Source organism: Nymphalis io, chromosome 1 (genome assembly GCF_905147045.1).
Source record: "Nymphalis io chromosome 1, ilAglIoxx1.1, whole genome shotgun sequence".
Lineage (NCBI taxonomy): Eukaryota > Metazoa > Arthropoda > Insecta > Lepidoptera > Nymphalidae > Nymphalis > Nymphalis io.
This window is the reverse complement of record NC_065888.1, coordinates 11,888,379-11,913,221: the sequence shown is the minus strand read 5'-3', so window position 1 is coordinate 11,913,221 and position 24,843 is coordinate 11,888,379. Positions and strand designations below refer to the sequence as shown.

Sequence of the window (24,843 nt, the reverse complement as noted above, 5' to 3'; positions counted from 1 at the left end):
AACTTTGAACTTTATGCTTGTTATAATACGTGTGTCTTTTATAAATATAAGATGTATTTATAGGTTGTGTGACATAATTATTTATTAGTTATATTGTCCACTTGATTATATCTGCGGTTACGATTGGAAAGTAGGACGACATTGAGGTAGGCTTTTGCAAGCGATCTTATTGGTCAGTGTCACCGAATTTGCTTCAGATATTATGCAAGTCGCTTTGTAATATTAAATATAACAGTCGGAGCAATTATCCGTTTTAATTGTTCGGTGTGAACAAATACTTTATATGATATAAAGTAGGTAGTACAATTAGACTAAAATTTCATACGATTATTTTAAAGTCTATTTACAAATCGGAATAAGTGGTTTGTTAAGACATTAAATAGAATTACTCTTGGAGAAATGTAAACTGTTACCAATAAGATGTAAAGTACAATTTATCTCAACATCGCTTCAAACCACAACCTAAATTATTCCTCGCTTAGACACAAGGAGAAAATAAACTTTCAATTACCATGCAATTCGAGCCCACTTTCTTTGGCCCTTATAATCTTAACCTAGATAAATCAACATGGACAAGTAAAACATTGCGTGCTAGATCTAAATTATAAAAATCTCCAATTCGACTTCTAACAACTCGTAAGAATTAAATTAAGGTTTAACGCAATTTGCGCATGCGAAGCTTTCGTGACGCCTAACACTGCTTCTAAAGTACACGAGCTAGTTACGCTTACAAGTCATTGCATTCGTAATCCTACTAGTTAGTGGTCATATTTGAACAGCCGTTGTAAATGTGTAAAGTATGCGGTAACTGGTAGCTGTCAATATATTCAAATACTTAATCAGATGGTCGGGAGCACGTGGGTTAGAGCAGTTCCTGTGTTTTATTACTGATGACTCGTGTAGATTCTGCCCACGGCCTCTGGTTTCGTGTCACGTATGTTGTTGCATTAAAAGGGTTGTCATAGTCTAATTTTGCACCGCAGTATATAACTGTCATGTCTACGATTTCGCATGCACTAACGATCAATCCAGCTTTGTTAGCGTTGCACAAAACGCTAAGAACATTCGTGCTTATGATTGTTTTGATAAATTATAAAACACATTTTGTTTCGACATTAAATAAATCAACCGAATATATTTTATAAATATTATCGACATAGAAATCAATGCATCATAATAAAAAAATGTATTTTAATTGGATGGGATTGATAGCGATTATAATTCCATTAAAATAATAATATGTCAGTTCAAAATGGCCTAAAATATATTGGTCGATTGACCTAACTCTAACGAAATTAATAATAACATTTTTCAATTGTATATCGATAATCGCTATACTGACCTTGTCAATCGAGTGTGCATTGGGCATAAGTTTATTGTTTATATTGCAATCAATCAGAAGTAACCTAAATGATTCCGTAGAAAGGAACATAACGATTAGTGTAATATGACTGTTTCGAAATCAGTTATTGCACACCACGCCATCTTTGTTTTTATGTTTATTTATTTTATGTAATAACAACCTTCGACTTGTTATTTTGACTTGTAAATTGTCTATAACATATTTTTTTTCATTTAAGTATTTAAACAAGAGATTGGTGCTAAATTTCAATTTTGTTATCATCAATTGACTTCCGTCATGATTATTTTAATCAGCATTGGCATAATAACGTTTCCTAAAATTTTATTGATAACATCAATATATTCATTTTAAATACATACAATATAGTTAATTGATAGATCTATCAATTTGGTACAACAATTATTACATCGTTTTAATAAGCATGAAAACATATTTCCGGTTAGTTTCGCAATTATCAACACGAATAGAAATTATTTCCGTTTTTATGAAAAAAAAATTAAACAAAATAAAAAAATATATTAATATAGGTTATTATTATGTTGATGTCATGTTTTATTGCGATCATTGTTAAGTAATGAGAAGATTTAAACATATATGAGAAATGAAAATGAGATCAAAGGTATTATTTATTCATATTATAAGATATTTTTGTGTTGAATTATAAAAAAAAAACTATTAAAAAATATTCATATTATATTTTTAGATAATACTTATTTATAATCCTTGACAAATTAAATATGGCCCTGGATTCCTATCTAGCTTAATATTAAAATACTCATATCATTTTTATTTTTACTACCACACAGTAAGTTCTATTTTTGCGTGAACTATTTGAGTATGTGGTTAAATTAATACACTGTATATTAACTGTGGCGAAATTCTGTAGTATGGTCTCCTTAAATTGGTCAAGTAACCTTTTGCTCATCTACTAATCTTGGGCAATATGTGGAGGTCAATCAAATTTAATCGCCACTAGATTATAATATTATTATAATAGAATAAAGGTTAATGAGTGCCAAACGTTGCTGAGCTTATCTTAAGCGTAAATAGTGTTTAATATTGTCTTGCTTATTTTATAATCTCTGATATTTTATAATTTTAATACCTAAACATGTAAATTTAAGCAATTACATTTAAAATAAGCATATGTTCTCACTCTCGTGAAGTTTTTTAATTTATCATCGCATAATAAAGGGCGCACGTAGCGTAAATAATATGTTTTTTTTTATAAAAAATAAAAAAAATCGCAACGCACGCAGTAGTATTAAGTATTAAATTTTAAAAAGTGTTTGCCTGGTAGAAAATTGTTATCTACCAGGCAACATAACAACAACAACAACAGGAAAATGGAAAATATATATAAATATTAAAAATTGGTAAACTAATTGTGCAACTTAAATAGACAAGAAAATATTGCATTCACTAAATAAAATTATAGGCTTGTTAACAAAGAAACAAATCTATCGTTTAATACCTCGTTACCCTTAATTATAACGTGAAAAGGCCTTGCTATAATAAATTGCCAAACAAAGCAAATAAGGTTTTCGTAACTTCAAATACTTGTATGACGAATTAACGAGCAGCGGTCACTACACAGCGTTAATGATCTGAGGGTTTGGTACTCGTATATTCTGATATGGGTGTTTGTTTGTATATTTATCGATTCTACCGCGGTTCCATCCGATGCCTTATGGTGTCTGGCAGAATAGACTATCCAACCAATTGAAGTTGAAGTAACAGCCGACTAACAGCAGTTTGGTATTGTGGCGAGACATATAAAAAATTCCCAAGGAGGTTGACATCAGACTGTCAGCTGTCTGCAAAGTCTGCAAATTATATTTCCTGGAATGTTATAATGTAAAAGAAACTGCGCCGACTGATGTTCGGGATGAAATGGCAAGCGAATAACGATTACGATAATGGACCTGTTTTTTTACTGAAATAATTAAAAAAAAACGCCTTACGCATCTTTGTCATTCATCTTGTTTATGATTATTACGGTATAAATTATTTTACTTTAAGTATTAAACTCATGTGTGTGTGTATAGAAACTGTCTATTTTTCTAGATTAATTAAATTTAATAACACCAGAAGTAATTAAGTGATTGTCGTCTTAATTAACACCTTTTTACACCTTTATTATAAAGTTTATATCTAAATTTATATCATCAAGTATACTAACAATGTATCACACTTACGCATTTATTTACTGAATTTAAAATCATAAAAATTTATTGCTACACAAAAAAGCTTCTTCGATGAGAGTATATGACAAAAATGCCGTGACGACAGCATCCTGTTATTAAACGTGTATCAATGGTTCAGTAGGTGTGGCGAAGGTCGTCGGGTTCGATTCTGAGCGTGAACTCAACATCATTGTTCATTCGGAATGGAATTAAACAGTTTAAGATGGCGACAGATATGCAACTAATATATGTGCAAATGATACAACTTCCTGTTTTTTTCTCTGTCAAAGTTAAGGTCATGCAGAAAAGTTATAATGACGATCACACATTGTTCTATCATCGTCTAAATATATCGCCTAAAGATCTAGATGAACAAAAATGGAATATCCGATTTACCTGTAATTGTACATTGGCTTACTTGCCTTTTAAAACTCATCAAAACAAAGCTCAACCCTTAAGTTTTCTCCAGTGATAATATCGCTAGTAATTTGGCTAGATCAACGGCATATAAGTAGTATAGGATATGCATTCGGATATTCGTTGATTTTCATATATGAATATTTGTAATTTAACTGTAAAATGACGACTCAATATTGCTTGTTAGAACCTATTTGAATAAGACTTTATTAAGACCTTCAATTTTGATTTTAATTATTTCTATATAGTCCAGATATTTGCAAATATTTTAATATATAATATAAAATGGGCATAATATACTTGGAGGATTTTAAGTCGTAAAGCATAGAGGACATGTCTGATTTCACTTTCTCTAAAGCGAAAGTAAGAAATACTTATGTAAAACACATTTGACATATTAAAAGGCGATAATTTCTAAAAAGGCTTTATCTTTATCTAACGATATGTTAATATTATATTAGTAACTTATTTCGTTTGTAGCAAAATACTAACTAATATTATAAATTCGAAAGTCAATTTGTTTGTTTATTACGCTTTTACATCTTAACTACTCAACCGATCAATGCACCTTGACAGGATTACACAAAAAGGATAGAAATAGAATAAGAAACGAATTTACGAGTATATATTGCTTAGAAAAGTAATCAAATTATTCATAGCAAGTAGTCCCCTTAAAGTCGTTATACTCATTGAAGTATAGAATTCATAGATACGAAATAAGTATTGATAAAAAAAAACAACTCCTGCTATAAATGTCAACACAATTACCATCATAATTGTTCCAATTATCCCTCCAAACAAGCGTTAAGCTTGTGCTGGACACGGCAATAGCCCTAGGGGACAGAATCAAAGCGCTTTCACATAGCTTGTATATATCGTTGCTTTAGATAAAAATGTATTAAACTTTATATATATTCTGAACCAGTGGTAGCAATAGATTCGATTTATCTTATATGACTGATTACTTATTGAAATACCGGAAAATAAAAATGATTTTTTATATATATAAATATTGGCATGCACTTCAAACAGCTTCGCAGTATATATTATTTTTCAATAAAGTGAGAAAGGAAGAAGCTTTTTGTCCAAAATGCAAAATGTGTCTTACATTTAACGTTTATTGATTAAAAGATTAGTTAGATTAGTGTGTACTATATAAATGATAGAACTTATAATATATTTTTAACTAAGAAGATCTATGGATGATCAAGTAAAATGCGAAATTTATCTTATTTTTCTTTATAGACGTTATTTGAAGTAGGATTAACACATGTACATTAGCAATATTTGTGTGGTCTATTGTAACTCAATGAGATATGATCCAACCTCCAATGGCTTACATATGTCAGATTCTTGCACCGTTGAATAAAATACTCTAATAAATCATGATGGCATCGTGTTCTTTGACGCCTATCTAGGATTAATAAATTTATTTACAATAATATAAATGCAAATCTGGCTATTGTTATGGAGCATTTAATTTTTCAGTGGACAGAATAATTTTACATACACATAAAAAACATGTGTGTCGGTATTGAAAAACAAAAACATCGTGAAACGTTAAACAAATATATATCGACATAACTACAATGTTTTATTTTAAGAATTTAAAAGCACTAACTTAACTCAAGAGGAGATAGTAGACCAGGGTGAATACACTTTTATAACTTTATATAACAAGCTAACAGTTAAAACACGCCTTTTTTAATAGTTTTTTTTTCTAATAAGTTTATTAAACGTGTTAAAATATTAATCGAAATTACCGAGTGTATTTATAATTAGTTCTCGCCCGCGTGTGAGGGGGAGGTGATAAGTACAACGTATATGAAAAAATCATAATGATCGATTGATTAGTTTAATCGTTTAAAACAAACTCACTTTCGTAATTATAATATTATCAAGGATTTATAATAACTCTTATATTTAAAGTTTATAACTATATATTACTTGTATATTTTCATTGCTAACATAGTAAATAATCTTTGACTGAAAACAATAATAATCTAAATGCTACTAATTTATTATTATTATTATTGACACTTTATTGCACCCAAACTTAAAACTAAAAATTACAATTTTTAAACAAAAAAAAGTCGCATGAGGTGCAACAGGCGGCCTTATCGCTAAGCAGCGATCTCTTCCAGGCAACCTTTGGGCAATTTAAATAAATTATCTGACAGATGACTAATTTTTAAGTAAATAACTTACAACAAATAATCGTTAAAAAATGTAAAAGAAAGTAAATTTTATAAATAAGTGATATTGACATAGAAAACAACTGGAGCATTTGTAATGGCAAATAAAAGGGAATAATGAAGAGAAAAAGAAAGTAGTGATGCGCGCTAAATTATTGTTTACGCTTGACAGAATCGATCTCATGAAACGCAATATAGAAATAAACAGTGCAGCGTTGTTAAAAGTATAATTTATTAACTTTTTAAATAAAACTTCAATAGCTGTGATCTGACTTGAAACAGAGCCAGTGTAACTACAGGCACAAGGGATATAATATTTTAGGTCAGCTGGTACGCGGAACATTCGTGGTGTAATATACTTATACTTCTTTTAGTGTCCCAGTAGCGTCTGTGTTTATAAGAACAATAGCTAAAAAAACACCAAATAACGTTTTACTCTTAAATAAGTATTTATAGTTTTAACTGATAGTAATAAAAACATCTTATAATATCTCCGTCACTAATATAATGTAAAACACGCGAAATCGTTTAAGTTAATTAAAGAAAAAAAAATACTTATATCGTTCGAAATCAGCCACACTCGTAATGATCTTCAATCGGCCCAATTGTAACAGCAAGGTGACAGCTAAACATCCGTAGACAATCACAATCCTTGGCACAAAACGTCGACGTCACGGATCACATCACTAGACCCTATTGTCTCAAGATCGACCTACAACGGTCACACGAGATATAGGCACATGTATTTTTGTGAATAGTTTCATTGTAACCTCCAAGGATAAATCAATAGTGTGCGCTATTTTATATGTTTTTATCATCTTCATTGGCTTGCCCTTTTCCTTTTCATTTGTGGTCGATGTTTAGAGGAAATCCTCAATCAGTCGTGTCTTGCGCACGTCAACTCTCACACCGTTTCATCACCTCTTAGCCTTTATTCAAATGTAAATTCGATAAAAAAAATATCATATTGCAAAAGGAGTTTTCACAGCCCTTAATATAACTTAATTAATCATATATATTTTATTATTTTTATTTGGTAGTAAATATTTTATTTGTGACTAATTTCAATGGAGTTTTAATTGCTTTTAATTTTCCTTATAACATTTTAAGTGTTGCGGCAAAAAATACAATCGAAACAGAATTAATATGGTATGAAGGAACTAGAAGCTTTAATATTTTAATGACAATGGTATAATTTAAGGATTTGTTTAAATTTAGTTGTCGATTTAAAGTATCTACAATTAAATTAAAAGTACCGTGTTAAAAAAAGGTATTTTTTTTATAAAAAAACGAAACGGACGAACAATGCTACCTGGTGGTAAGTAGTCACCACCGCCCAGAGACACTACTAAGATGAGAAAACTAAGATGTCCGTATCCCTTGTGCTTGTAGTTACACTGGCATACTCACCCTCCGAACCGGAAAATAACAATACCAAGTATGTACCTGTTGTGCGATAGAATATCTTATGGATAGTACCTACCTAGACGGGCTTGCACTAACACCAAGAAAGGTCCAGTGTTTATAAGTTGTTTAGACCGTTTACCGTAAAACCTTCTAAAAACAAATCTTCTTCCTATCCTTATCCCACTACGTGGCACAGCATGTATTTTCCTTCCACTTCTCTCTGTCACTCGTCATCTCAGCACTTACCCCTTTCACACAGATATCCTTTCTTACGCAATCCATCCACATTTTCATCGGCCTCCCCCATCCCCTATATCAATCAACATTCATTCACCTTCTAAAAGCAAATATATTAGTTTTCGTCTAAGGTGTCAAGTATTTAAATAATAGTTTTTTTAGTATTTACATTTACATAGTAGCCTTGAAGATACATTAGGCCTATCACAAAGGGTGACCTAAGCTGAACTTAAGTTACTTGGCCAAACAATTCTATACTCATGGGCTAATGTTATTTACAATGTATTGTAATCCGCTAATTAGTATTAAATCATTAACTATGGTGTCACAAGGACATCTTTACCAAATTATTATATAAGGTTCTCTTAAAATATTTATTCTATATTTGATTATACATTCATATAGATCTGTAAGTTAGACGTTCTGTGTGTTTATTCTTTAATTAATAAAGATTATTATACTCAATGTCGCACATCAGCTTCTGATATTGCACGATCGTTTTCTACAGTCCTTCCTATCCTCAGCTTTCCTCAGGGCTGTGGTCACTTGGAGACCAGTGAGGTTAGTAAGTCGGTCTGACCATCGTGTGGGGCAGCGGCCATTTGGTCGTTTCCCCTCTACTTTGCCAAGCACCATCAGCTTGTCGAGGCTGTCAGGCTGCCTTCGCGCTATATTACCAAAATAACGAAGGACACGCTGGTAGCAAGTATAACATCAGCTATAATACCAACCAAACATCAACTTTGACAGACATTCATCACCAATGACAAAAATCATTTACCGAAAAAAAATCATTGTTTATTTTCTTAATTACTTATTTAATATTGTATTTTGTAAAAAAAAACTCTATTTAATAGTCAAAAACTGTTTTTCAGTTCTGAGAAAACAATTCCTCGTGAACAATCTACAAACCGCTTCCTTCACATGTTATTAAATATATGAATCGTTCAAGTAAATCCGGTACCGACCAATCAGCTTTTACTTTCAACGAGGCTGCGCTTGCGCTTCCGCGAACGAAAGTGCTTCCAACCGATCTTTGTATCGATTATCGATAAAAAATAAATATAAATAAAAAGATTGAGCTATATATATATATATATATAGCTCAATCTTTTTATTTTTATACCTAATGACGTAGGGATTATAAAGCCGAGTAATTTATATTTCCTTCTTTGATTTTTTACAACTGTAATAATTATAGAGGTACTGACATCGATCGTATGATTGAATCGATCATATAAGGTGTTCTATAATGGTCTTTAAAGGAAACTAAATTTTACAACAAAAACATCGGACCAGAGTTTCTAGAAACCTGCCCTGGCTAAATAAGGAAATACTAATAATATCAAAGTTCCGCCTTCATTGAGAATCTTTGGCATTGTACGGATTATGTAATTTTTTCTTTGATATTTAATGTGCAAATGTTAAAAAAAACCACAATAATTCTTATCGCTCCATTGATTGTACTGTATCGATGTTTTTTGTTAATGAGTGTAGAATTAACTACTGTTCCTGTCACATTACATATGAAACCAAAGAAAGATACCAACTACAAACTTTCCCCAATTAACAATCATATTCGAACGTAATACGATACATAATAAAATAAAGTAAAATCAATATACATTAATATTGACATTTGACTTTTGGCTGAACGCCTTTGAACGAATTTAGTGATGTTACAAAACCGGTAATTTTTTTTTTTTATTTAATTGTAGCATGAATATTATGACTTATTAATCCATATTATTCTTTTTTAATATTTTTTGTAATTTCCTTAATACATCAGAGTAAAGATGAGCAGAGAGTAGAGATGAGAAATATGAGCTCTTCGTATTACTTAATTCAAACTGGCACTCAAAGGTATAAATTTATATGCATAAATGATGCAGCTGCGAATATCTTTTGTAGGTATGTTACTGATATCGCGATTCAATTTGCTTAACTAACATTATTTGACTACCGTCCTCGACATTGACTCTCGCTTAAAAAAAACTTTTGATGTTATTTAAAATAGATATAAATTCTATCGCACAAACAATGCGGAAATAGGAACCTAACGTGAAACGTGTCATTAAAAATTAATAAAAAGTGTTAAGTAAATCGCATGTGAGAAAACTTCCGTCATTCGATATCCGGAGCACTTACGTGTACACTACGTGTCAAAAATAGTCACGTTATCTGGTCTAGCATGGAATGTTGCCAAGAACCCAATTCATACAATAGAAGTGTTACCAACATTATATTTGGGTTTGCTTCATCATTATGAAATGTCCCGTACGCCGTCTCATGTATCATCGTTTGTTTATGGTACAACATGTATAATACTTTTAACGTTATACAAACAGTTATGTGAAGTGTGATCATGCAAATAATTACAACCGTATTTTATTTAATATGACGTAATTGCATTGCACTGTTTTGCTGTATGCAAATTCGCTCTATGGGAATGTTTTCGTTATATTCGAGAATAGAGTCCGCTTTGTTTTTTTTTTTATCCTGCGTGTCTTTGTTTTTGTTTAAAATTATCTCTTAAAAAACACATTACCACTTAGGTTATGTCAAATATCAAATCAAATGTGTAATTAAAAATTGTTATTTACTGTAAGTAGGTATGAATTAATAATGAAGACTAGTTACAAAAGCTAAGATTTAAGAGAAAAAATCAATATTTATAAAAATAATTCTAAGATAATACGAGTATTTGAGTATTATAGTACAAATTAATAAATGGTGTTCTTACATACTTATTTTTTGTGTTATTATGAAATGAAAATGGCGCAACGGCTTTATGGTTCCAAAACGAGTTTAAAAAAATCATGTGCCATTGCAATTAAGCAACAAAGACAAAATGTATATAAAAAAATATTAATCTATATTTTTTTTACATTTTATTCTATAATTCAAAATATCTACAGATAAAAATACTAATTTAAAAAAATCTAAACTTTAAAAACATTCTATAGAAGATATTTATAATAACTTGAAATAAGCACAGATAACATTCGCAATGTGTTTGATGGAAATCAATATCTCATTCTAGTTTATTAGAGCATTCGATCTTAATTTCAAGGTAATGTAAATGAATAAAACAAGACTGGTAATTATTGATATTTTCATTAAGACTAACAATCTAATGTCTTGCTCGTTAAAGTTTATAATCCCATGTATAACGAAATATTATCTCATTCTAGGGTTCACATATTATTAAATAACTTGAAAAGTAGGAATACTTAACCGTAATTGTATCAATATTAAAACATAATATTTTCGTAAAACAAGACAATTTTATACAGATTATATAATAATTAATCATAATACATGATTAGCATACCACAGCCACAATTTCATTCGGTTCGTGACTGAAATAGTTAATAACGAAATAACAAGTTATTGTATTAGATAACGGAACAATAAAGAATTAGTACTTGTTATGGATACCATTTCATTATGACACAGCCTTGGTTAAGTCACGCATGTCCATGGTCAAACTCGATGTCTGTGATTTCGCATCTGTGCACATTTCATTATCTGTGCAAGATTAATATTTAATCGACACTACTTATAAATATTCTGGCTGAATAATAGCAACCTATTGCGATATAAGAAATAACAGTTATAAAAAAATGTTTCAGCGCCAAAATTTAATAATTTTAGGCATATTATTTCATATAAGGTTACTTTAAAAATAATAATATTTGTATCAAATATTTTAAACATTTACCTAACTTTCTTTATAATATATTTACTTAATGTGTTTTTATTAATGCACAATGATGAAACCGTGTTTGTTATTTTGCCATTTTCTTACGCAGCAACGGTGAAATATACCCTCTAATTTTTTTCATTAATGTTTGATGGTTGTTTATTGATGGGATGGAGAAAGATATGCTTAATTTTTATATCGGAAAGATAATTAGGACGCATGTAGAAACTAATTGCATAATTAAAACTAATAACAGCAACTATATCGGTGATAAGTACTCATTTTGTCATTTCTCATTTTACAAATCAGATATTATGAAATACTTAATTAATAGTTATTTTTTATTATTTTGTTTTAATGACGAAAACTATTTAATATCACGTCTCAAGTCAAGGAATTATATTTAAGTATAATAAACAAGTGATTTAAAGCTTTTGCGATTAACAACGAATGTTGGCAACATGATCTCTACAGAACCAAAATTAAGGTGAGCTCTATCATCTAATCTAATACATAGCTATAGATATATAAAAATATAACATCATAACAAACAAAATTGCCATAAATGTTAAAACAATTAAGATTGGCAAATAATAAACCATTAGGTATAGACGAGTGCCACGCGCTTGAGCGACAGTAGCCACGCCAAGGACGAGGCGCCGTTCACTTCAAGACTGGTTCGACGAACTATCGATACGTATAGGTTGTTAATTAGATTGGATTTCATTCACTTGCTAAATAAATCCTACTTAAATTAACTTGAAATAATAACTGATTATCATTCCGCTCTTATGTAAAAACCATTGGTTAGACAAAATTGTAAGCAGCAGCATAAAACCAGGTTATCTTATCGATATTTTGAAAGAATATTCTAGACTTTTTGTAGCCTGAAATTTATATCTGAATGTAAAAATTCGCGCACATAAAATATAACTTGATTATTATAAATAAATGTGCTAACCTTTACGTTTTTCTTCTTTACAAAACGCATTAACTATAAATAACATCTGACCTATATTTCCCTTCCACTAACTAAACACATAATACGAATACCAAAGCCCTTATACTCGTAATACTCGTAATGTAACTTATTCGCGTGTGCGTTTCGCTAAAGAGACACATTTGTGTCGTATTGCTTTATGTACATTCAATTTAAACCTTTTTCATTTTAATATCATATTACGATTCCGTTAAACTGACACAAATACAATCTTTGAGATGATAATTCTAAGAAGAACTCCCTAATTTGAATGGGTAATACTTATGCTATGGGAAAAAATCTATCAGCTAGTGATGAATCAAAATGAATTTATTTTATTTAAAAACAATATTACTCATCTTATTTACTGATTTTATCTACTTTTTCATTTTATTTCTAAAGAAAGAAGACAATTATAAAAACAATCAAAAAGATTTATAGATTGCCGACTTTCGGTAGAAACTAATCGCCGGTTAAGTTGATGTATCGTTTTTTGAATATCAACCTTGTACTTGAACGAGTAATATAGTCGAATAGAAATTTTCTATCAGTAAGCGCCGCCAGTGCAGCCTCACATACGGAATAATAATGAGACAAATGTTATTTCTCAGGGCGAGCAAGGAACGGTTTTGAGAAAACAATATTCCTATAGCGTACGTGATGAAACTTTTGATGTTTCACAAATTCCTCTGTCGTCATACTTCTGTTTGTTACATGAGAAACACTACAATCGATGTTTAATGGTTAATATATTTAATTTTCATTAGCTTATCTTAATAATATCACAGCAATACTTGATATTGTTGTGTTCCGGTTTGAAGGGTGAGTGAGTCAGTGTAATTACAGGCACAAGGGACATAAAATCTTAGTTCCCAAGGTTGGTGGCGCATTGGCTATAAGCGATGGTTGACATTTCTTACAATGCCAATGTCTAAGGGCGTTTGGTGACCACTTACCATCAGGAGGCCCATATGCTCGTCCACCTTCCTATTCTATAAAAAAAAAATGTGTAATATAAATGCGCGTTTTTGTGTTTTAATGTTTGTTCATTATACAAACTTGAAATATTAGAAAAGAAAAAACATTTTGTAAAAAGGCTTATTCTCTTCTTAATGAGAAGTTTTAGAACTTAGTTCACTACACTTTGGCGCTTCACGCAGTGGATATATGTGTGCGTGAACGAGTTTGAATTTTCATCCAACACATGCAACATTCCTCACGATGTTTTCCTTCACCGCCGTGTACGCACAATTTATTATTAAAAATGAAGCAAATAAGACTGTGAAATTAATGCTTGCCCAGATTTTGGCAAATAAGACGATTATGTCGTTGAATCGGTCATAATTATTCTGTACGAAGCATTCCAACACTCTGACAAATAAAAAACCCAATTATAAGTATTCTGTATATAGAATTAAGATGATAAATTTGTATAATAGTTAAAATCAAAAATCAATCAAAAGTCAAAATATCCAAACGAACTACGACAATATCATTTAAATTTCAAAGTATAATTTCTTTAATTAATAATTTTAAATATTACATCGAAATACCAACTAAATATTATATATTAAAAACACGAATCAAGAATTTGATCTAAAATCTTATTGCTAGTCGAGATTTTCAATACTCTAATATTTTGACGAAATATTGTTTTTAATAATGATTTCGATTTTATTTATATTCATACGATTTCACAATGTCGTTATTTGTTGAACCATCATTTATATCGTTTAATAAATAACCATAATGGTATGTAAATAACCATATATGTTCAATTTTATATGACAAGTGAAATTATGCATTGCATCTGAACAAAGTAAATTACCTCGGGTATTTGTTTATAACGATAGTGGTTTATTTTTATAAGCGGTTTTTCCGTATTAAGATATTATAAAATGGTTTGGCTATTCTCCAGACGATGCAGAAATCATCACATAAAAAATATACAAGACGTGAGTTGAATGTGATTGCATTTATTTAATAAATCTTTTCTATCTTTGCAGAATTGGCCTCTGCGGATTCGATAACCCGCACAGAGACCAGAAGACAGAAGAACTGAAGAAACACATAGGACAGGTAAATTAATTATTATTATCTATAAATAAAGCTAAGTTATACAAAGCACGAAAAAAAACTTTATTCTACGCCTGATGTCTTGTATCCGCAATGGATGGGTGGAAATAATATGCATATAGCAGGTCCTTGGGAATAGATACCGAAGCCGATTATTATTTAAAAAAATACTAAATTTAAGTCCTTGTTTGTAAAAACTTCTAAATGATAAAAGAGATCCTGAGATTTTTAGATGAAAAAATATATGTTAACATTTATAGCAGCCGCGCACTTACACCGCGTTAAGCGTTAGCGCCGTGATCGTATCGTGATGTTATCTTGTCTGTAAGCTTTTTTTTAACTCGATTATCTAATACAAGCAGATTTTCCCAATCGGTCTTCTAGTCCGATTTAAGTAGTTCCGTAAATTGTCGCGTTCAAAAAAGCAAACAATATAATATTTTCCTTTAAAAGTTCCTTTTTTTCATATTATATTATTTACTAATTAGCAATTATAAACCAAAATAGTAACACAGTAAGATGCTACCATATCCAAATATGGTAGCTGTTGAGAATCTGCGTAATGCAGGCCTTACTTCTCCTTTAATGGTATTATAATTTCCTATGGCAAATAACTTGACCTAATTCTTTGGATTACCAATTATAATGACATTAATGCAACTGATGCAAACACTTCTCATTAATTTAAAATCAATTGAATTTAATACCAGTTTCTATCTTAATCATGATTTAAAAATCAAATTTATGTTACCCATCTCATTCAATTCCTCACCCCATTGGGTAGATTCTTGCAACATTAGTTTAGTGGTAAGCATTAAACCAATCACATAGTCATATCAAAATAATTTCCATTTCTGTCCAATAGGCATAAGAACACAAACGCAAAACGCCTTGACCGCAATATTAGAGGAAGTGTGGGTTCGATTCCATTAGTATCGTAACATTTAATATCATTTTCAAATATACGGTTTATATGTGTATATATATATACCTATATTTTAATGATTGAGAGACTATATGTAAATAACAGGCTGTATATGTCCCACTGCTAGGTTATCGCTAATATAGACAGTCAACCCCTGTACGTGTAGACGAAATGTAAATTTCATTCCATACTTGCAGGTTTTCACGCAATGTTTTTATTCGTTGTTCGTTATTAAAATTGTACCCTAGGGTACCTAAATAATTAAGAGGAAAATTTAAATTTACTTATAAATAAAGTATGAACAGCATTTATTAATAAAATTCTAGTGTGAAGCCATTATTTTTTTTTTAATTGCCATAAGCGTTACTCAAGGCTTCTAAATCAAGCAACGGATGACGTAATTGACCGGATGGAGATGAGCTGATCGATGGCTAAGCCTCAAACGAAGTTAAGGAAACGCCCACGCATTAAAAAGATCATTATTATACAAAACACGAGAAGTAATGTTGGAGTATTAGCGTCGGTATAAATTCAATTTCATGATGACTTCAGTCATTAATATGGAAACTGAATTATATCGCATCATACAATTTTATGGTTTAATATATAGTGTCTTAATAAATGATACTCTTGTCATGATAATATCTTCAACTTTTTTGAGATATCATTCTTTAGTTGTAGTCCCACTTTCGTGTATTTCTGATTAGCCTAAAGGTTGACTGATAAATAATCCCTTCTAGCACTATTATACCATTAGAATTTTTCATCAACTACATTTATAATTTGGTCTATTGAATTTTGAATATTATCTATCACTGATGACCCAATTGCTCGACTGCATTCCTGATATAATTAGAAAAAACTACGTATCCACAATCAAAATTATATTCAAAATAAAAATATAATAAATACACTTTACTATATTTTCAAGTAAGCTCGTGCTTACAAATCTTTAAAGATATCATTATTATTTACTGTGAAGAATCGACAGCAAGCTCCCTTGTAACTCTGACACACTAATTATATTACACATATCAAATAATTAGTATAGTTATAAATATTAATTGCATACATTTTAAATAATTTCAATTGTCATACGTTTTTTTATTGTCAGTTCTTTAACTTCTATATTAGAACAAAGGAACATTATTTGTAATTACTGCCAATTGTTTAATTACAAAAAAATTAGTCACTATATTTTGCTTGATATTTTTCAAAATAATTTAAATGAGTATTGGAATTATAATAGTATTTACATTAAGACCAAACAAATAAAAGCTAAAAATAGCTACTGTACAAATCATGACCGCATGAATAGGTGGAAAATGGCAAGAATGCTAGCAGCATTTTCCCTTGAATCGCAATTCAGATCCTCGGGCCTAGCAATGAGATGAGGAGTTATATTTTTAATACGAATAAATTAAATAGATAAAATAATTGTAATATTTAAATTATAAGGACTTATGACAAAGCAGCAAACTACGATACAAATGAAGAATAACTTCAAACAAAAGTACGAAAGGACTCATTTTTATTTATTTGTTAAGCACAACTAACAAAGTAATACTTCAATTAATAGAACTTAAATGGAGTGTAACAGTAACAATAACAGCCTTTGAGTGTCCCACTCCTGGCCTGCTCTCCTATTATTTTTTTTTGAGAAGAAGGTTTGGATCTTATTCCACCACGCTGTTCCAGTGCGGGTCGGTGGAATACACATGTGGCAGAATTTCGGTGAAATTTGACACATGCGGTATTCCTCACGATGTTTTCCTTCACCGTCAAGCACGAGATGAATTATAAACACAAATTAATCACATGAAAAATATAACAAATTAAAAATTAAAAACAAATAAAAATACAAATTTTATTTAATAAAAAGGATACTTTTGAGCGATTGAAAATGGTATTGTTACAATAATTCAAAAACGAATGACAAGTTATTTATTAATTCCAAAGATAAATAATTATAAGTCTAAGCGAATCACGTTAATAGCGATCGTTAAGTATACAACAATAGGAAGCGATGGATATTGTTATGAAGTCCAATAAAAACGTGGGATTATAAAAAGCAAACAAACAAAATGGGGTCAAAATATATTTGACATTCCGTAATGAACTAACGAGCTATCGAGTAGAAGGTCAAGTAAGCCAATTTAATATCCTTCGATGTTATTACGTAAATAATAAAACTTCTTAATTATTTAGATATTAATTTAATATTTTTATTTTTTATTTTTGTGAATCAAACATTTCGTAAACGTGCATTAAATATTTTATGGAAAATACATAGCAATAAGCAAAACCAAGGATAATGTTTAAAAAATGGGGATTTTGGTATATTCGCTTAAACAAAATTTACTATTTTTAAAATGGTGGTTTTTACAATAGAATATTTGATATATTTTATGGCAAAAAAGAGTTTTGTGTTTTTGTGAAAGTATTCTGTATTACTGAAATAAACTTAGGTACATATGTTGGATGATAATCTTAACATTTTAGTCAAATTCTAAACTATATGAACAATTCTATTTCAGTTAAACACAATCGTTTTCTTTAACCACCTCTTTGGTCTAGTGTCTAGCTTGTGCCGCTTCAGATCCGGGGTTTGAATTACAGACAAATCAACACAATTAATTGGGTTGCCAATAAATCATCAGTACCAGCCAGAGTTTGCAATGTGACACTCAAGTCTCGTATAACACATAAAAACGTTGGCTCTGCATCGAGTTGGTTCGGACTGCGATTGTGGAAAAAGACATTGCTCCTCGGACAATCGGACCACACGACACAAGCTTGAAACTTAACCAATCGTACTTAACGAGTCTTAAATACTTACTACCCTATTTAGTCCTAATCATGAGAACGACATTAAGTAACTTAGAACCTATTTAAAAAAAAAAAACAAAAATTATGTAAAACATACCATACCGAAGTGATTACAATACCACAGAAAGAGAAATAAATATAAAAATCCACATCCCATCCCATGTGTATACGTATATATGTTATATATTTACGTATATATGTTATATACATGTATCCATATAATTACACATGTATTACTTACACCTACATAACTTATTGATATTAATAATCGTTTTGATATTACCCGTATCCAATTCTTAGGTTAAATTACTCGTAGCCAAATGTTTATAGTCACCGAGGTTAACAATGTGTGAAATAAAATAAACTGTATTTGTAACCCGTTTGCCCTCTTCTGACTAATGACGTAGAACAAATTTGATTTGATAACTTAGAAACTTTGATATGGAAGATGATTATAACCAAATATTTAAACTAGCGGTCAGACCACCTGTCGAGTTATATGAAAATTAAATGAATAAATTAAAATATATTTCACTGAATATGAAATTAGAACTTTAAAATTTGACATAAGCTATTTTATTTGCAGATAATCTGAGCACTAATTAATAAATGATAAATGTAATTCACGGCAAAAAAACCTATTGAAATAACATGTCTTATAATCTATGTTTTAAAACAAATAAAATTTAGTATACTAAATTCTATAGACATAATTTTATAATGAAGTTGCGAGATGTTAGTCATCCATACAATATAAGCCATTTCAACCAAAATAAAACGAAAAAATCAAACGTTAATCAAATTAAACCTTATGATTTCTAGCATTGACAGAATTTATTTAGCCCCGATATTCAAAAACATAAAATGTGAGTGTTTTGAAGGAAAACATCGAGAGAGTGAATAGAGAAGAATAGAAAGTCCACTTGTGTTTGCGCACTTGTGCGCTATAATTTGTCCTGTGCAGTTGCCTAGTCTCCCTTGAGAGTAGCCGCCGTGGCCATCATCATCATCATCATTAATTAAGTCATTTTGTGTATCGATTATCTTATATTTTGTTCGCATAAAGTATTATACAAGCACACAATCAATTTCAGATTATATTTTGGTCTGTTTATTAAATAAAACCAGCTACGTTACATGTCTGATTATGTCCGTTTTGTATGCATACATTATACACGGACGACTGCGGCTATGGTATTTGAAACGACGTTTATTAAATGCGCCTGTGTTTCGTCAATGTTGCGCTTCTCTTTAACAACGGTTATTAAAAATGAATTAAGTAAGTTTTAAATATTGTAGAGAATTTATATCAAAGTTACTGATATATTGCAACTAATTAATATAAAAACCAGTAAATGCTGCTAAGCGTCATCTTCTTTTGATGATTTCTATTAATACAACATTCTTATTAAATTGATATCATTTTTTTAATAAAAGTGTGTAGAAAATTATTAGTTTACCGCCCCCATTATTTATTTGAATGTGATATTTTTTTTATTTAAACCAAGTCTATAAGAAATCATTATTTGTGCGACGCTCTTGTTATCTCGTTTTATAAATCTCAAATAGCATTCAAAATACGAAACTGATTTCCTTCAAGGACAGTGACGTCACGGATAACGGATTCTGGAAAGTAATTACCGTTCTTTTTCGGCTAAAGGTGATTCACCCTTTGTAATTTGAGATCGAGCGCCCTCTTAACCGAGGGACATTATCGTGTTACCATTGATTTTGTAAAGGAAGGCAATGGGTCGATTCTGGTTTTTTTTTAAATAATTTTAATATTCTGGTCGAAAAATTAACGTCGAAAAAACACGCGGTTGACAGGATTAATTCGTTAGTTATAATATAAGGGGGCTTCCCTTACGAAGTCTGTTCGCTTTGGTTTGCGTTTGCGAAAAACTTCTTTGGGTGCACAATTTCAGTATTCGTAACGTTTCTATAATTATATCTTCCTTCTGTCACTGGTGCCAAGAAAAACCCACTTTAATTTTTAATATTATTATAAGCAATAACAGTATGCTCCTAAAATATATATAATACTGTACTATCAAGCTACTAAATAAGTTTTCTCTTCCATTAGGGCGTCAAAATAAAAATGGACGATGCCGGTAATATACTCATCAGGCGCTATTCAAAGAGTAGCGTGTTTGTGAAGAGTACGGCTGCCACCAGCAACGAGGAGACTGCGATAGGCCAAGACATTTTGAAACTACCAGGATACTCGCTAGAACAAGAAAAAATATTTAAGGTATGTTTTAAGCTTTATATATACTTTTAATAAGCAAATTATCATAACGCTGTCCAGTGCACCAAAACAAGTTCCAAATCAATACACGAATTATATTGTAGAAATCAACAAAATATATAGAAATTACATTAGAATTAGATAATACATAGTTCAAACTCAATTTGACCAGATTTTTGTATTCTTATGTGATAGTGTAATATTAAAGGAACAAGGCACAAAACACTATATATATGGTGTATAGGTAGATTTGTATCTGAACCATCTTGTCTTAATCCAATTAATAAAACACAATTACAATACTAGAAAACTTCAACGATTACATTTTCAAATAAAATACAGTAAGCGCAATGTAATGTCCTAACTTTTATAATTGCAAGCAATTTTCAACTTTACTGCATATGAAATACCGGTGACGACATAATGTTAATGTAATCTTTAATACCACTTTGTCCATGTATACGAAATGGGTGTTTACCTGTAATCATTTCCGTCAAGATGGATGCCTTTATGTAGTGAAATTTCGAAACATGTTCTATTAATTTCACGGTTGCCCGCATAATTGCCGGGCATTACATTCTATGGTTACATTTTTATACTTTCAATGTTATTATAAAAAGGATATTTATATTTTGAATTTGCTAAGATATAATTATTAATAACAATAATATTATGGAGTTCCATAGTTTTTCTTATAAAACTTATAAGAAAAACTATATTTCGAAACAAATGTGACTACGAATCCATTATAACTAATTTAAAAAAAATCCAGAAAAGAAACTATAATAACAAGAAATCGATATGAAGTTTATTTTAAAAAGTCACACTTTCTATATTTAAAAAATGAATTTTATCGTGACAAATTTAAATATTCCGATATAACTGCATTAAATTTAATTAAGATAACGTCATTTTTGCTTTCATCATTGCATTTTAAAACAAAAAATAATTGAATGATATTTGAACAAAAGTTTGAAAGCGAAAGTTTTTAACCAATTTTTGATGTATTACGAATCCAGAATGATTTTTGGTCGTCGTTTTGTAGTGACATTTTACTGACATGTGTGTATAACGTTATTGCAATGGACGTTACAAATGTATCACGACTGTTCCACGTACAGACACGATTTACTTTGACCGTGACATTGCCACATAATTTCGGCTTGATGGCCTTAGAAATCCATGAATTCGTCTATTATTTTAACTGAATTCAGAAAAAGAAGACTTTATATTTTCGACTCCTGGTTTATAATTAAGTTTATATATTTGTCTACTTAATTTAATTTACTATTTACTGACTTTTAAAACTTATTAGTTTTGTTTAGCAGGTTAGTTATACAGTTTTTTGTCTTGTTCTATCAAATGTCAAATCAATAATGACAGAAAGAGCAAAATCAGTAAATATCCACTAAACAACGTTTATAAGGTCGTAATGTATTGACTTTCCATCTCAAAGTAACTGTCATCGGTATGACTGATTTATGATCGATATGATTTTTGGAAACCAAAATCACTGATAAAGCCTTTTACAAATGCCGTTTTAAAATTGAGTTTGCAATATGTTTACAAGAATGCCTGCTTGTATATGTACAACACATATATACATACATATTATATAACATATATTTCATATTTCAGACTAAATGAATGATACTAACTTCAAAACAATGTCATCGGACTCATAATAATAAATAATTATTTTTTCCAATAAATTCGCTATCGCTCTCTATAATAAAAAAGTAGGTTTTCTATAAGATCGGCAAAAGAAAAAGTTCTGTGGGCAGACTTAGTTTACTCTGACCATTTTATAAAAACTTATTTTTAAATTTCAAAATACCTTTACCAAACATCGTTCATAGTTGCTACGTGTACTTCATGTTTCTCTATCTTCAATATGAATCTTATTCAATTAAAAATAGCATGTGTAAGTCGAATGTATACAATACAATTGTTTTAGGTCTATGTAACATTTGAAGCCCACTAATTAGGTCAGTCCAAACAATAGAATATTCACTTCCTAGTACAGAGCAAAACGTTCATTAGTAATTCATACTCCATTAACTACCGTTTATGTAACTGAAGAACAATGTGAAAAGATGGCTTAAGAAAAGAATGGTCATTGCCTCACGTATTTTGTTTGCATCTTATTTAACATCTGTGAGAATTATGAAAGTAAATGTAAGGAGCAGGATCAAACATCAAAATAATTCCTAATTTCTTAGACATTCTGTTTCAGAATTACCTGACGTACAAACACTCTTGATCCACATTATTTTTAATGGATTCATATTCTCGTTTCTTAACAATACCAAATTGTGAAACTTCCATGATCCTGAGATTTTTATTTGCCTCATCTGATCTCCCACAATGAATTCCCTAACTAATTGATACGAAACAATGCTATCTGTCATGTCAACCCGACGGTTTCCAAGCATTTTGAACTTTGTAATTTTAATAGATAATAATCGTTAAATGGTACAATATTAATTGGAAGACTAAGAAAGAATCTTTATGCTTCCATGTGATCCAAAAAACTCGTTACAATTACATATTAATCTACCCATTTGCTGGCCTTCTTTCATGTTAAGGACTTCATGGACTAAGACTTGAAGTTTCTATCACCGAGCTCTACTGCGTTTTGGATCTCGTGGATGTCACTAATAATGGACATATGTAAATTATCAACAGTTATACTGTCGTCACAATTAAGATAATTAACATAAATTATATTAGCAATTTGTTTGTTCGTTACTTTTATGAAATGTAACTTCATTAATCAGAAACTTTCTAAATATCTTTCTATGATGTTCGGTAGTTCACGTTCGTAGGAACAGAGGAGCGATGACTTACGAATGAGTGGCGGTAATTTTTTGTAGATAACATCGACGTTTCTTACGGTCAATGTCAAGTCGAATTTGAAACGGAGCCCAGACGCAGTGGACCTCAGCCACAGTTGCAATGATTATGCAACGAGCCTAATTCAATTTCGTCAACTCGACTCACGCGGCGGTTTTTGTGACTCTCTTAATTGAAAATGGGTTTAGAATATCAAATTGTAGTTAATGTACAGATGACAGTAGAGTAGGACTCTTTAATTATCTCTTTCTTATCATAAAAAAAATTGAAATTGTACATAAACATTGTTGTAGTAATAAATAAAAAAATCTAACTGGTTCATTCTTTTAATAACATCTTATTTGTAAATTATCTTCATACACACAAATAATTACGTTAAAGAGAAACTAACGATGAGGCAACATCAAATCAAGCAGCGTTGGCGGCACTCGACCGTTTTATATTTTCATTATTGACCGATGCCTTGTTATGTAATATTAATTCGATAACATCTCAACTGTATTGATTTGTCGGACTTCATTCGTTTATTACGATGCAATCGTGCGTTTATTAAAACAATGACATTCCAATTTGACAATCTTAAGAATTTTAGAGCCTTGTTTAATGTTTATATTTATTGAAATGGTTAATAGGAACTATAATGAAAATGAATACAAAAGTGGGATTAACCTACTGTTTTTTTCATTCGTTTTATTTTATAAGTTTAAGTTATTAAAACTTGTTTTGGTTGTGAGGCTTGCGGTTGCGGTGTTGTTTTTAATTTACATTAGGAAGGCAAGGAGGCAAATTGGATATCTGGTAGTAAGTGGTCGCATTCGTCCATAGACATTATGACCAAATGACGCATAAACGTCATATATTGTCAATACAACAATATATAAGAAATCCCTCGTGTCTTTTAATTACACTGGTTAACCCACCTTTCAATCTCGGTAACAGTACTTAGACTGGCTGCAAGCATGACACGGCCAAAGCCATGAGCAAAAATGAACACACACTAAGAAAACAAAATAATCAACATCCTCATAATAACATTTTTAAATCACTTCAAGTCTATTGATTATAATATAGAAGAATTGTTATTAATGATTCTTTTTTAATTGACTTTTATTTTGTTCTAGTTATTCGATATGAAAAAGTTTCAATCCAACGTGAATCGGGAGCTGAGACGTTCATACCCAGACCGTCGAAGGCTCGAGACGCAATGTTTGAGTGCCATCGCATTTGTCAAATCAGACAACGAACTCTTAGAATGCCCCATCTGGGTGCTGATCATCAATGTCGTCGCCATGGATATGTTGAAATCGAAATTGCCACCGGGTAAGTCTATTTTATTTGTTGAAAATATTTCGTATTACTAATTTCCAAGATACTTAGAATTCAATCGAAGATTTTTATTTTGTAGAGGCACCACTGAAA

At 30.4% G+C, this 24,843-nt stretch overlaps 1 protein-coding gene across 4 annotated transcripts in view; it reads left to right on the top strand.

The window, feature by feature from the left end:
* Window positions 1-24,843, top strand: part of LOC126772472 (uncharacterized) — a 151,083-nt gene that overhangs the window by 110,000 nt on the left and 16,240 nt on the right. For all 4 annotated transcript variants that reach the window (XM_050492871.1, XM_050492875.1, XM_050492855.1 and 1 more), the window contains exons 4-6: window positions 14,497-14,569; window positions 20,404-20,571; window positions 24,546-24,744. In XM_050492871.1, coding sequence (XP_050348828.1) covers window positions 14,497-14,569; window positions 20,404-20,571; window positions 24,546-24,744 — 440 coding nt within the window. The remainder of the gene's footprint in view (window positions 1-14,496; window positions 14,570-20,403; window positions 20,572-24,545; window positions 24,745-24,843) is intronic.